Source organism: Dinoponera quadriceps, unplaced genomic scaffold, assembly GCF_001313825.1.
Source record: "Dinoponera quadriceps isolate SergipeBrazil2010 unplaced genomic scaffold, ASM131382v1 scaffold1115, whole genome shotgun sequence".
Taxonomy (NCBI): Eukaryota; Metazoa; Arthropoda; class Insecta; order Hymenoptera; family Formicidae; genus Dinoponera; species Dinoponera quadriceps.
Window position 1 is genome coordinate 177,851 of NW_014555233.1, and position 13,150 is coordinate 191,000.

Below are 13,150 nucleotides of genomic sequence, written 5' to 3' on the forward strand. Positions count from 1 at the left end.
GTCTCGTCTTCTGGGTCCTTCATTTAAAAAGGTGCCGCCACGTCTTCGGCGTCATTTCGCGCTCGACGGCCGTTGCACAACGTCGGTAACCATCAATCTCTCTGTCGGAATATCTTTTCCAACGTAAAGCCGGTAGAAAGTCGCGCGAGCAGCCGTAAATCAGTAGGGGTGAAGCGCTAGTTTACGATTAGTGCTTGTCGATCCCCGACGATCGTTAGCCCGGCAGTCGAGTCGAATCGTGTCGAGTCGTGTCGAGTCGTGCCGAGCGGGGTGCTCTTCACGAAGAAACGTGTTGTCTTCCGAAGAATCTCGGTCAGCGAGCGCCCGGGAAGCCTCTGTTGACGTTCGGCCGCGGACGCTCCTCACGACGCGCGCGCACGTCTCACCCAACAGGCATCACTTACGACGCCCGTTGGACGTCTCTCGATCGGTTCGATCAATTACCTCGAATTAACGTACGTTTTGCAACGGATGTTTCGCCGGTGCGGCCGACTTCGCGTTTGACCAGTGTCGTTCAGTTTTCGTTGGCGCGCCCGTGGAATCGAGCCGACGCGGTGCATTCGACCGTTCAAGATACACCACGTGGAAGGGTCTCATCGCCGACGAATGTAAGAAAACTAAAACCTGTCTATTTTGTTCACTGTTTTTCTCTCTCCCTCTGTTTGTGTAATTCGATCGTTGAAGCCAAAGTCATCGAGCTCAACGTATATTGAACGATCATAAGCAAAACTAATGTTAATCCTCGAATAACAATGTTTATATTGGTCGAGTCCGACCCGTAGAAACATTTTCCAGTTTTTTCGACCAATTCTTTGGATCAGGCATTTTTTATTCTCACAATAAGTTAGGGAATATGATTAAAAGTAAATAAAATACCTCGCAAAATATGTGAAATGCCTGAAATATTCGCGAAGCATTAGAATATGGATCCGGTCGAATCCTATCCAATCTTGTTATTCGAGGGTTAATAATTGACGCTAATGAAATCGGAAGTAACATCGCTTTGATTAATGTGTGCTACTACGGTTTATTTGGAAAACCGCGGCCTTCACAAATTATTTTGTATTCTTTTCTATGTAGTAGATAGATAATACGTTTATTAGCTCTAAGCATTAGCGTTACTGATGATAGCAAATATTTGGAGAGAATAAAAATAGTATTTATATAGATTACAGAAAGCATATAGTAAAAACGAGAGAAGAAGGAAATACGTAGAAAATAAGAAAAACATGCAGAAAATAGGACGATTCAAGATTGATTTTTTTTTCCATGCAAATGATGCAAAAGATTAATTTTTTGTCCATACTTCATAGAGGATGATAATTATAAAATAAGACATTAATTATAAATATAGCCGGATACAGTAAATAAAGCCAAAAAGGAGAAAGGAAGAGAAAATGAAAATAAGGAGACTAAAATACCAATAGTATAAAATTGACTCGATTTGTTTACGTGGGCATAGAAGGAAGAATTATCGCTGTTACAAGTATATGACATCAGTCTCTCGTAAGAGATCAATGCGTCACTCATGTGTGACGTGATGGCGAACGTGTTAAGGAACGAAAATTTTTCTCACGGGACCATAATACACCGATGCGAATCATCTTCAACGCCAAGTTTTTTTTTTTTTTTTTTTCACGAAGAAAACTCGCAGGCGCACGAGAAGCGATCGGGGATGCCTCCTTCGTTATTTGCATGTCCACCGCAACTACGTTCACACACACACGCGCGCGCGCGCCTGAGTACACGCTATTAACACACTATTGATACGGTAGATGCTCCAGAAACATACGTATATCGCGTGTGAATTATGCTGACGTCGCGTCTGCAGCGCATGTGTTAAACAAAAGCGATGTGTCGTGTGTCACGTATCGTGTATTAAATAACGCGCGCGTTGCTTACGGGACTCGACGTCCGAGTTTAGCGAATTCGCTGTAGTTCCTTCTGCGGGGGTATTCCCCGTGAAGCATTCTCGGGGAACACCGGCGATCGCTGGAATGCTAATGGGGACCCGAACACTTTATGGAGGGCCGGACGGTGGGCGCCATCACGAAAAATCGACGAGTTGCAGTCTGACTCCAAGATTTGAACGCGATAACGGTTCTCGGTTTGCTTCTTCCGTAGGATTTTTCGCACTCGTGGAAACACTAATCGCAGCCGGTGAAATGCAGACGCGATAGTGCACCTCCTGTTGTCGCACTGTAAATCATGTTATCAGCCGTCCGCGTGCCGTCAAACGCCGTTTGCCTTCAAAACTTGTCATCTTGTTATTGCACGTGTGCGACGTATGTCTCGGGCGATTGTGCAACTGCAAATAATAACTATTGCACAATTATAACAACTATATAACCGTCTCGTCGGATGAGAATTATCATCGAGGCGATTTTAAATATAACATTAACGGTATGTCTGTATAATAATTGTATAGAGAACATTTTATTGTGCGACTATATTGTATTGTAGCTGTGCTATTATGTATATACAATTATATTGTACAACTATAACCGTCAAAGTTGGATGAAAATTATTTATCGATATAATCTCAAATCTATTAACGTTAACTTATTTATTTTTATTTACTTACACGAGGATCATCTCTTTGGCATAAAACTTTATACATAATTGGCGGGAAAAACCTTAATTATTAATAGGAAAAAATCTTAAGGAGAAAATATTTTATCGGACTGAATTATATTATAGTTATACTATCGTATAACTATGTAGTCGTCAAGATCGAATGAAAATTATCATTGTGATTATCGATACAATTTCAATGTCATCAATATAATGTCTATATAATGACCCATAATGATGATAAAGAGATACATCTCTCGTCACGCGTGTTCCCGACACGCGCACAAACCGATGTATTAACACATGAAAAGACGCGCAATTGCGCGGAAATATAGAAATTCGGCTGACAGTGTGACTGCCTATGTGTCGGACGAGAAGAAAACAAAAGAAACAACAGTCGCGGCTCCGAAGCAGAGGCCCACGCGTACGCCGATCCACGATCGCGCGCGTCCGGCGGTTGAACGCGGCTAAATACGGCCGTTTGATTCTCAAGCTGAAACATATCGTCGAACCCGCGACCTCCGTATGAGACAAGTGAAGCTTTAGTATCAGACGGCTGCGTTTTACAACGCGTGACTGGAATGAACAACGGTTCGGCGCTCGAGCGGATTCAAAACGCGGAAGACAGAGCGTTAAAGTCGACGTGGGAGATAAAGAAAAGATGACTTCTTAGGATGATTTCATTCTCTGGAGGATCTGATGACGTACTCAGGTTTTTCCCGGGTCATTATTGCGTTGTGTCGAAATTGTTCATCAGTTAGTTTTTAAAGAGCGGAAACTCAAGAGGAGAAATACTTCAGTGGGAAGGGAGGGGGGACAAAAATGCCAACAGATTCCCCGGAGCACGTGTGAGCGGCCGATCGAGGCGGTCGAGCGATCGCGAGTTTACCTTGAACACGACACAGAAGTGATTCTGCTCCTATCTCTTCCTCCCCCTCCCCGACTTTTGAGTTTTTTTTTTGCTTGTTGGAGGGTCGTGCACTTTCACTGCATTCGATTTCTTGGTGCCTAGTACCGCAGCACAAGCTACAAAGGCTACTAACTTCTCGCGCTATTCTTTCTTGCGAATCGATCGCACGAGTCGACGAACGAAGCCGTGGTTAAAACGCGCCGTTGAGTCGACGGAGAAGAAAAGATCGGCGCAATGAGACGAGAGGAAAGGTTCGCGGATTCCCCGAGTCACGAGGAGGCCACGGTCTTTGCGACGAACTCACGGGCAGTGAACCATCAGCGTCCGATTTACCGGAGACTCGATATCGCGTCTCATGAGAAAAATGGATGAGAGAATTGCGAGCTCTGATAAACTGATACGGGAAAGATTGATCGATAGTTAATGAGTCAAGATGGATCAAGAGGGAATATGTGCCGGCAGATCAGTACGAGATAATACAACTGCGTCGAACTGTCTCGATTGGAAAAAGTGTTAAAAAATCTCTTTTGTGTTAGTAATCGTCGTAATCCATGATTATTACGATTAAAGTGTGATATCTTATTAATACATTGATATCGCGTTTAGAATTAATTTCGTCGGACTTTGTAACGTCGCTTACACGTGACAGTAGAATATACGCGAGAATAGAATATGTGCAAAATTAGCCGGAAATCAAGAAGTTTAGTTAGAATTTTTCTTATATTTTATTAGCATAAAGTGCAGTCTTAAATTATTTTCCTTCTTCTCCCAAATTGAATTTCTCAAAATTCGTAATCCCCGTGCGTTTAACTCGGTGAATCGAACGTCGAAATTGGAGTCGAAAACGAAGCATTCCTGGCCCGTGAAAAGGCATGTAAAGTTTCGAGATTTTCTTCTGAGATAAGAAATTTACGTGAAAAAAATCCAAATCGATCCCCGAAGGTACGACGCGCCTTTGGGCAAAATTCCCCACGTCCTCGACATCTTTTATCCTTTAACTGGAGGACGATCACTGAGGTCTTTCACACAGAGGCGCGCGTATTTCAACACGCGTCCTGATGGGTGCGTGTGCGTGCACCGTGTCCGTGTGCGTACGTAGAAATACCCGTTGTTACCGGCGGTTCGGTCCTATCGGTCTGATGTTATCGCGATGTGGTCAACGATTGTAAAGATCCTGGCAGACGATATCGAATAGTACACCGTGTATATATAAGCTGGCTGGGAGAGCCCGTGCCCGTAGTAGTGCGTGGACTCCTGCGTTAATTATACACGGTGTCGCGAACGTATGCGCGCGCACGTGCCCGATCTCTCGAATTGTCCGACGACACCAGAGTGGATCCGTATTTAGGAGGGATATATCGTGAGGTGGTGGGAAAGCGAGCGTCGAAGAAGGAAGGTACACGAGATGGAGCGGTTTATTTGATCTGCGCGATCCGTCAAGTTGTTGCGTCTGGCCTTCGATTATCGATCGCGATTTCCGTCGCTCCGCGGTTTAGAACGGTATCTCTGCTTTCTAAGGGACATTTCGGGGCCCGTGACATTTCCATTATACTTAATATCCAGTCGTTGTGACGATTTAATGTCCAAGTAATGACCCGTAAATTTTTTATGTTAAATTCCACGGGACCATATCGCTCGCATATTGATTACTTGATTATTGGAACAGCTTTCGAAACAGCTTTTTACTTCAACTGCGCCGCCGGAGCGATTCAATTTTCTAACAATTAAGGCAGACTCTCGGCTTGGGCGAATTACAAAATGGCTCATGGTACATATGTTCGCGCCAAGATAAGATTGCGTAACGCGTTCCAAGCAGATGTGCGATAACGGAAGTGTTTCGACAAAGATAGAGAAAGAGAGAGAGAGAGTCGTGAACAACATCGTCCGAGTGTTCGGATCTTTGAGTCATGTTACAGTAAAACTATTATCGTGACAGAATCATTTATCGCAAGATAATGCACCTATCGAACCCGGATATATTGCATATTTTTATTAACTACGGAGTATATCGCTTGTCAGTCTGTCAAAGCTGATTGCCTCATCGTGCGTCATCGCAGGCTCCAAATTATCCAAATGATTTCCGATCGGCGGCACGTCGCGACAGTGCGCATCAACTTTGACATTTGGCCACGTCGAGAAATTATCTTGTTTTCATTTATCGATTTAAGGACTGGTCGATTATAAGCTTGTTGATAAAACCGTAAGTGAGAATTAAATGTTAATTGATACCATCCGATGATGATGATATAATGAACTTCTTCGACGTTTCGCGGTCCAGTCTGCGGGTCTTCTTCGAATCTCGCTGTCTCTCGAGAAGCGTCTTTCGGCAACTGTCTCGAGACGTTTAGAAAAAAGTGTCGAGTTGCAGTTGCAACTCGATCCCCACTTATGCGGTTATCATATTAAACACTTGTTGCTGCTCGGTAACTCGATTAATCTTGATTATTTTTATTGTATCGGCGACGCTGTAATTGGTGACTTAACACTTATCACACAATATACTTGTCGAGAAGTGCGGGGAATAAAATAGATCCATTTCTGTCGGAAAAATAGGAGTTTTGTCACAAGAGACCACGACTTTCACGTGACGGAATCATGATGCGATATCGCATTCGTTGACTTTGGAAATTAGACGGTATCTTCTTATAAAGATGCGGAAAGTTAGTTTCTTACCGTGTATTATATCATCGCTATATATTATATAATTATCACACAAGGGACTTATGCGCATAATCGCTGAATCGCTTCTACGTAACTCTTCTCGTGTGTCATGAATCACGTACAGAGGACCGTAACGATATACGATTTTTTGTCTAATAAATACGATGTCGTAAAGACTGACCTCATTCATGGCTATTATTGTTGTCGATATAGTTCGACATCGTTACGATTGAGCAGCGCGAGGAATCGTCGGTCGCTCAATAACTTTTCGTCAGATCTTTGAACTTGCATTCACTGTATCCCCCTGGTTATTTAAATTAGACATTTTATGAGCTTTGAAATAAAAATAAAAATTAGCGCCATAGTCAACGTCAATTAATATTGCAAAAAAGAAGGAAGGAAAAGTGCTTCGTCACATTACAAAGAGAAAGATCAATCGAACGAATTCAAATCAGACCTGATTCTTTCAGCAAAACTTTGCTGTCGTTTTAATTCTTTATTTGTGTAAAACGAGCTCAGAATTTAGTTCAATGAGGCGATCGTAAAGCTAAGCCAACACATCACTGGCCGTATTTATTATCTGATTCGTTTAATCTCCACACTGAGCAGAGGTAGGATTATTATACAGTTTTTTAGACTTCTTGAGTGTAAAAACATCTATATCATACGCATAGCAACATCGCTTTCATCAATCTTTCACTGTTGAATAAATTCTGTAGCTGAAATTTTCACATCAGATCGTCGACCTGACTCGATCGCAGTTTGCGCAACGAAATTTGCGTAACCCCGAGACTTGGTCCTTTTTACTTCTTTTTTTCAGTGTACAAAACTTTCTAATGATAAGTTAATAATTGATAATTTGCAGTGAAAAGGGAAACCGGAAAGATCAGCATCATGCCGTTAATAGATAGCCACTCGAAGTTGTTGATGAACGAGACGTATGGGGAAGAATCGTCGGATGACGATCCGTCGCGTGTACTAATCGCCAAAGGCGTTACCATGGCGGTTTTATGCATTGTCAGCACGTGTATGGGCATTCTACCCATGCTTTTGGCCAAATGGTTCAAGTGGAACAGTACCGGACATGTTAATCCCAGGTAAGGTAGACGGTAATTCCTAACATAAAAATCCTAATATGATCGTATTGAAAGACAAAGGCAATCACACTAAAATTATCATTGTTATTAATATTTTCTTGTTGTTCTAACAAAAAAGTAGCAGTAGCAATATGCAAGATTATAAAAGATATAAAAATTTATATGTTACATGTAAAAATAACAGTAGCAATATATATATATAAGAATGTTACTAATGCTATAATAATCATTTGTACTATCTCTGATTACATGTTATCTACATTCCATACATTATTAAGTTCTTATTAAGTCATTTTCAACTAATATATAATTCATGTCTCAGATACTTTACTTTTATGGCTTCCGAAAATACGATTGTATTTCGCCGTTACTTAACCGTTCTGACGGGTTAAATATTTATCAACGTTTCATCTTGCACTTATCCTGTCTATAATATTCTTCAGTCTATAGTATTCAATCTATAGTATCCTTCAATCTGAATCTCCATCGTACCTTCGAGAATTACTTCATTTTAATTCGGATTTTCATTCAAATTCACTTCTAATTATACGATTTCAATCTCTCATCCCCAATCTTTCATAGCACTTTAAAGTTTGAGAACGTTTTTTCTACACTGCTGTGAAACATTTTAATTCGCTTCCGTTATCGGTATGCTCTATGAATATATTTTTATCTTCTCGTTCTGTTCACCATAATTCACTGTGAAATTATAGTCACAAATATCAGACACTTTTCTTTCAGTGTACGATCAATGATAAAACCCACGGTGATCGTTCTTAGTTGGGAAACATTCAACGTTCTTTACCGACCGTTCGATCAAGTCAATCCCGGCGGTACCTCGGAACACGAAATGTTTAGCGCGAAAAACTATCCAACGTCATAGAATACTCCGAAAAGTCGTTGTCAAATAATCAACGCTCCTCCTGTTTTATATGCGAATACAAGCGAGACACGGATCAAAACGTCTATTATTTGCTCCAATGTCAAAACATATAGCCTACGTGATGTTCAAAATGACGCAAAGATACATCCCGTGTCCCGTCGACATCTTCCAGACGACATCGCGCGCGAATTGAACGGACAAAGTAATAAATTACCGTTTCCGCGCGCTTTATCACTCGTAGATCGATGAAAACAGTGGGTCTTCTACTCGGCTTCGGCGGAGGCGTTCTCTTCAGCACGACATTTCTTCATTTAATACCGGAAGTGACGGACGGCGTAAACCATCTCGTCGAGGAAGGCAAACTACCGCAGCTCGGCTTCGCACTGGCAGAAATGTTCGCGTGCACCGGGTGAGTCAGCCCTGACGTCACATTACGTGTAAATCCAACATTTATAAAAGAGAAAAAGAAGAGGAGGTGGAAGACGAAGGAGAATACAAGAATTCAATTTCGCACTTGTCACGAAAAAGATATTTTTTCTTCGTTAACACGGAATGTTTTTTTCCTCCGCGCTGAAGAAACACGAATTACTTCTCTCGTCGAGTTTAATTTGCATCATTGCCGATAATATAATTGCCATATCGCGATTTGTTACGTAATTACTTTTGCGTGTTTAAGTTTACACAATGAAGTAATCCCGCCATCGATCGTGCACCACAAACGACGCCACATTCGACAGAATGCGCAGTACTCTTATTATTTCTAACGTTTGGATATTCGTGATTTTTGTTTCTCAACATTATTTGTTTCTCAATGGCGGACTTGAGAAAAAAAGATAAATATACATAATACATAATCTCGAGAAATGAAAATCCCGGAATTTGAGACATCGTGAAAATCCCGTAAACTGAATACCGGGACAATCTCCCGAAATATTGGAAGAAGCGTTATAACTGCAAGGCAACTTGATGTTTTCCAATATTTCAGGAGATTGTTCTTGTATTCAGTTTTCGGAAACATGACTTTTCGGGATAATTGCATACTTTCGATATTTCGGGAGATCGTCCCGATATTCAGTTCTCAGGACTGCAGCTTCTCGGGATGTTGTCCTACCTTTTGAATTTCGGCATTTTTTTCGGGAATACGCGTTACGTCCGCTGAGAAACAAATATCATCACACGCTCGTATACATCGCGCAGGCGTCGCGACTGAAGCAATTTTCCGCAGGTTTTTCATCATGTACTTTGTGGAGGAGTGCGTGCACACGCATCTGAGGTGGAGGCAGAAGCGAGCAGCGCCCAACGTGAAAGACGTGAATCGCAGCACGAACGAGCTGATGGAGAGCGGCCCGGTGGTGCCGCCGTGCGCCAACGGTCACACACACATGTAAGCCTGCTCATGCCTGTCCCCGGTCCACGAAAATATCAACTTATCGGTTGCGAGGACGTTCTGTCGCGCCTAAAAATGCGTACAATGTTAAAATCCTGCCGTTTACAGGGGACACAGCCACTTACCGGTAATAATGGAGAGCAACGAGGAGGATTTCGTGATAAGTTCGCTGAGAGGACTGTTAATAGTTCTCGGTCTCTCGGTGCACGAGTTATTCGAGGGCCTGGCTATCGGCTTAGAAAGCTCCAGCAGTTACGTCTGGTATGTACCTCGCACGTGTGGTATCTTGATACGCGATCATCATGTTTGGAAACGACGCAGAAGCGCGATACAGGTGCGGCAGCGCACGATCGTCGAATCTGTTATTTTATCCCTCTGTAAAGCGTCTACAACGAGAGTTTAAGGTTTAAGCTTTAATCATGAAGCCATAAAAAATTGACCGATCGGTTGAATGTGAAAAGAATAATAATAATTGATAAAAAGAATAAATAATTGATGATTGCGACTTTTTACGGCTTGAGACTTAAAGCTTAAGTCTTAAACGCCTTCAATTCTCGTTGCAGACACCGCTTTAATCTTTCTGCAACACTGTTATTCTTTCTGTCTGTTGCTCAATCAGTTTTCTCCCGAGCGTGCGCGAAGCCAAATAATTATGTTATTGCACCGTATCTCTTCGTGCACGACAAGACCGATTTCGGTGGGTTTGCGCAACGCTCTTTAATCGCACGCTGGTTTGCATCCACGCTGTACTTTAGAATGAATCAAGCACCTTCGTGGCGCAAACAACGGCTTCGATTGATAAACGGTACAATTTGTCCGTGCACGCTTGCAGGTACATGTTCGGGGCGGTGGCGGCCCATAAATTCGTTATAGCCTTCTGCATCGGAGTAGAACTGATCGCTTCGAGGACCAGGCGGTATCTGTCCATAATTTACGTGTTCACGTTCGCAGTGGTATCGCCGATAGGAATCGGCATCGGAATGCTCCTGGTCGGCGGCGGAAGCGCCGCCGCTAGTGGACCAATGGCGGTGATATTACAGGCAAGTTTCGTAATTTAGGAATCGCGATTGCGTTGGGAAACACGCGGAATAGATATAATCCTCGATGCGCCGTAATGTACGATTAATTACCAGTGTGGAAAAAATATCTCGTTTAGAAATCGTTCAAGTTTAATCTAGATAAACTAATCGAGTGACAATGTATCTTATACGAATAAAGGAATCATTTGGCATATCAAAAGAATATATTTGGAGAAAATTTGATAAAAATCTATTTCTCTCAAGTATAGGTAGAAAAAAATTCACTTTTCAATTATTTTATCATCTTTCTCACGTCATGTTGACGTCATCGTCATTATATATTCTATCTGGGGATACTTTTGAGGCTTTTGCGATACGGAGAAATTCTAGGTTTGCTACTTTCTTTTTGCGGATCTGTTTCCAACGTTTCGTGGACGTATCAGTTCACTTCGTCAGGATGTCAGAAAAGAATCACGTCGTTCTTTTAATCGTAGGGACTGGCATCGGGCACCCTTCTCTACGTGGTGTTCTTCGAGGTCCTGCATGAGCATCGGAGCGGATTGCAGCAGTACCTCTCAATCTTCATCGGTTTCATCCTGATGTTCGGCATACAGATGCTGAGTAAGTGCAATCGATTTAATTTCATATTAACGCACGCAGTACAGTTTCACATTCTCCGGTAATAATGGTCGCGTAGAAATCGAGAGAACGGTGCGTCGCGCTGGAAATAATTATCCGATCGCCGTGCTCTCCCTTTCTTTTTCTCCCGTCGAGACAAATGCGCTCTTCTCGTGTCGAGCGGTTGAAAGCGGATTTAAATAGCTAAAATTTCTACATCTTGCTGAGTCCGCTGCGTCTCGTTGCGTTTTGCCTACGCTTAGCTTATTGGTCGGCGCGACTCGGGCCGCGTCTCGGCTTGAAATGCGAGCGTCACAGCTAGGAAAGCCGAATCGCGATAAAAGAATTTGTTGTTAAATCGGGAGTAACGTCGAGCGCGTGATAACGCGTGATTATCGACCGTCGCATGCTTAATGACGGCTCAAAGCGCACTTAATGCGCGGCTTTCTAACTTGAACACGATGCATATTCTCCTCGATTAACAAGCGCCGACAGTTCTTTCTCCTTGAAACAGAAGAGATCGTAAGCACATGCAGACACGAAACGTTTCCAAACACTTTTTAACTTTGCCGCACTGAAAGAAGAGCTTGGTTGAATACACCCGATAATGAACGAGCCAAACAAGATACTTGGCAGAAGGTCGTCTTAGCTGAAGGAAAATAGAATTTCTGGCTGCAACAATCGAATTCGGTTTATAAGAACCGGAAATTCTGTTTCTCCCAACCAAAACGATTTGTTCATCGCCACGTAAATTCAAGCGAACTTTTCTTCCCACGTAAATTCAGACGTCGAGGAAACAATGTGGCGCATCGAATAGTTTCGAAATATGTTGAGAACGATGTTGCCTGAGCAAATTTCGACCTGACCTGTGCGAGCGCAATTTACTTCATTTCATTACACTGACACCATTATTATTAACACTTAACACTCTTTGGTATAATCGAATAACGTGGATTACACTGTTGCAACCGCATTTGGTTCACGCAAATCCGATTTTTGGCTCGTTCCTCATCGGAGCGAAATTTATTTCTCCGATGTTGTTTGACTCGCATTTGCGGCCGAAAGTTCATCGGAACGAACGAACGAACGCGCATCGATTGTCACGTCAACGAGCGATGAATCGTTACGGGCAGTCGCTTGTCGGGGCGCTCGACATGTGCGTTTGTAGTTCGAAGGTGGAGAAAAAGCGACGGCTCGTCGAGGTCACCGTTTGACACGGTGAGCGAGGCCCTGCTACTCGCACAGGTGGGAGAGAACGGGTGGGGATGAGGGAAAGAAAGAGAGAGATAGAGAGAAAAGAGAATGCAGCGCGAAAAGCAAAAGGACATCCTGCCGATGAATCACGCGGCACGATTCCGCGGCGGGAGAATTTTCCCGCCGGATACACGTTCGCGAATAATTCTCCGGCGATAATCAAAAAAGGAGCGAAAAACTGATTACGCCCGCTGCGCACTCGTGAGTCATTCTTCGCTAGTGAGTTTTTCTTCGGCCTCGGATATCCTTCATGCCTTCGCACTATTTATTATTAGCGATCGTGAAGGAGGAGGAGGCACAAAAAATGCGCCGTGAGAGTGAATGACGCGGATCGATTATTTTATTATCGGTGTATAATTGACGACGTTGGAGGAGGCACGTTCGTGACTGGCGATCGTCGATTTTACGAGGTGTTCACGGCTCTTTGAGCTTTACGGCTTTTGCGGCTCCGTGTCGCGCTCGATAGCGCTCGCCCGAGGCGCGATATCCTTTCGCTTTTCGCGCGAAAAGGGTGAAAGCGCGATAGATTCCGGTTGAAATGATCATTCGGCAGGCGCGAATGGCCCACATTGAGAAATTCCGTCGTGGAAAGGCGGCGAACGCAGGTGCCGCCTTTGCCTCCACATCTTCTCGGCCGTGTCTCAACCTATCGTTTATTTCTGCGAATTAACTTTCCTCGATCGGAGAACCAAACCTTGGTTTTTATAACCAAAACAATTGTTTGCCCATATCCATATAAAAAGGGTT

At 43.1% G+C, this 13,150-nt stretch overlaps 1 protein-coding gene across 1 annotated transcript in view; it reads left to right on the forward strand.

Moving 5' to 3' along the window:
* Nucleotides 1-13,150, forward strand: part of LOC106743650 (zinc transporter ZIP1-like) — a 25,972-nt gene continuing 12,822 nt past the window's right edge. Inside the window, exons 1-7 of the mRNA XM_014617702.1 lie at nucleotides 1-608; nucleotides 7,011-7,242; nucleotides 8,367-8,534; nucleotides 9,351-9,509; nucleotides 9,621-9,773; nucleotides 10,345-10,552; nucleotides 11,026-11,152. Coding sequence (XP_014473188.1) covers nucleotides 7,040-7,242; nucleotides 8,367-8,534; nucleotides 9,351-9,509; nucleotides 9,621-9,773; nucleotides 10,345-10,552; nucleotides 11,026-11,152 — 1,018 coding nt within the window. The 5' untranslated portion in view covers nucleotides 1-608; nucleotides 7,011-7,039. The remainder of the gene's footprint in view (nucleotides 609-7,010; nucleotides 7,243-8,366; nucleotides 8,535-9,350; nucleotides 9,510-9,620; nucleotides 9,774-10,344; nucleotides 10,553-11,025; nucleotides 11,153-13,150) is intronic.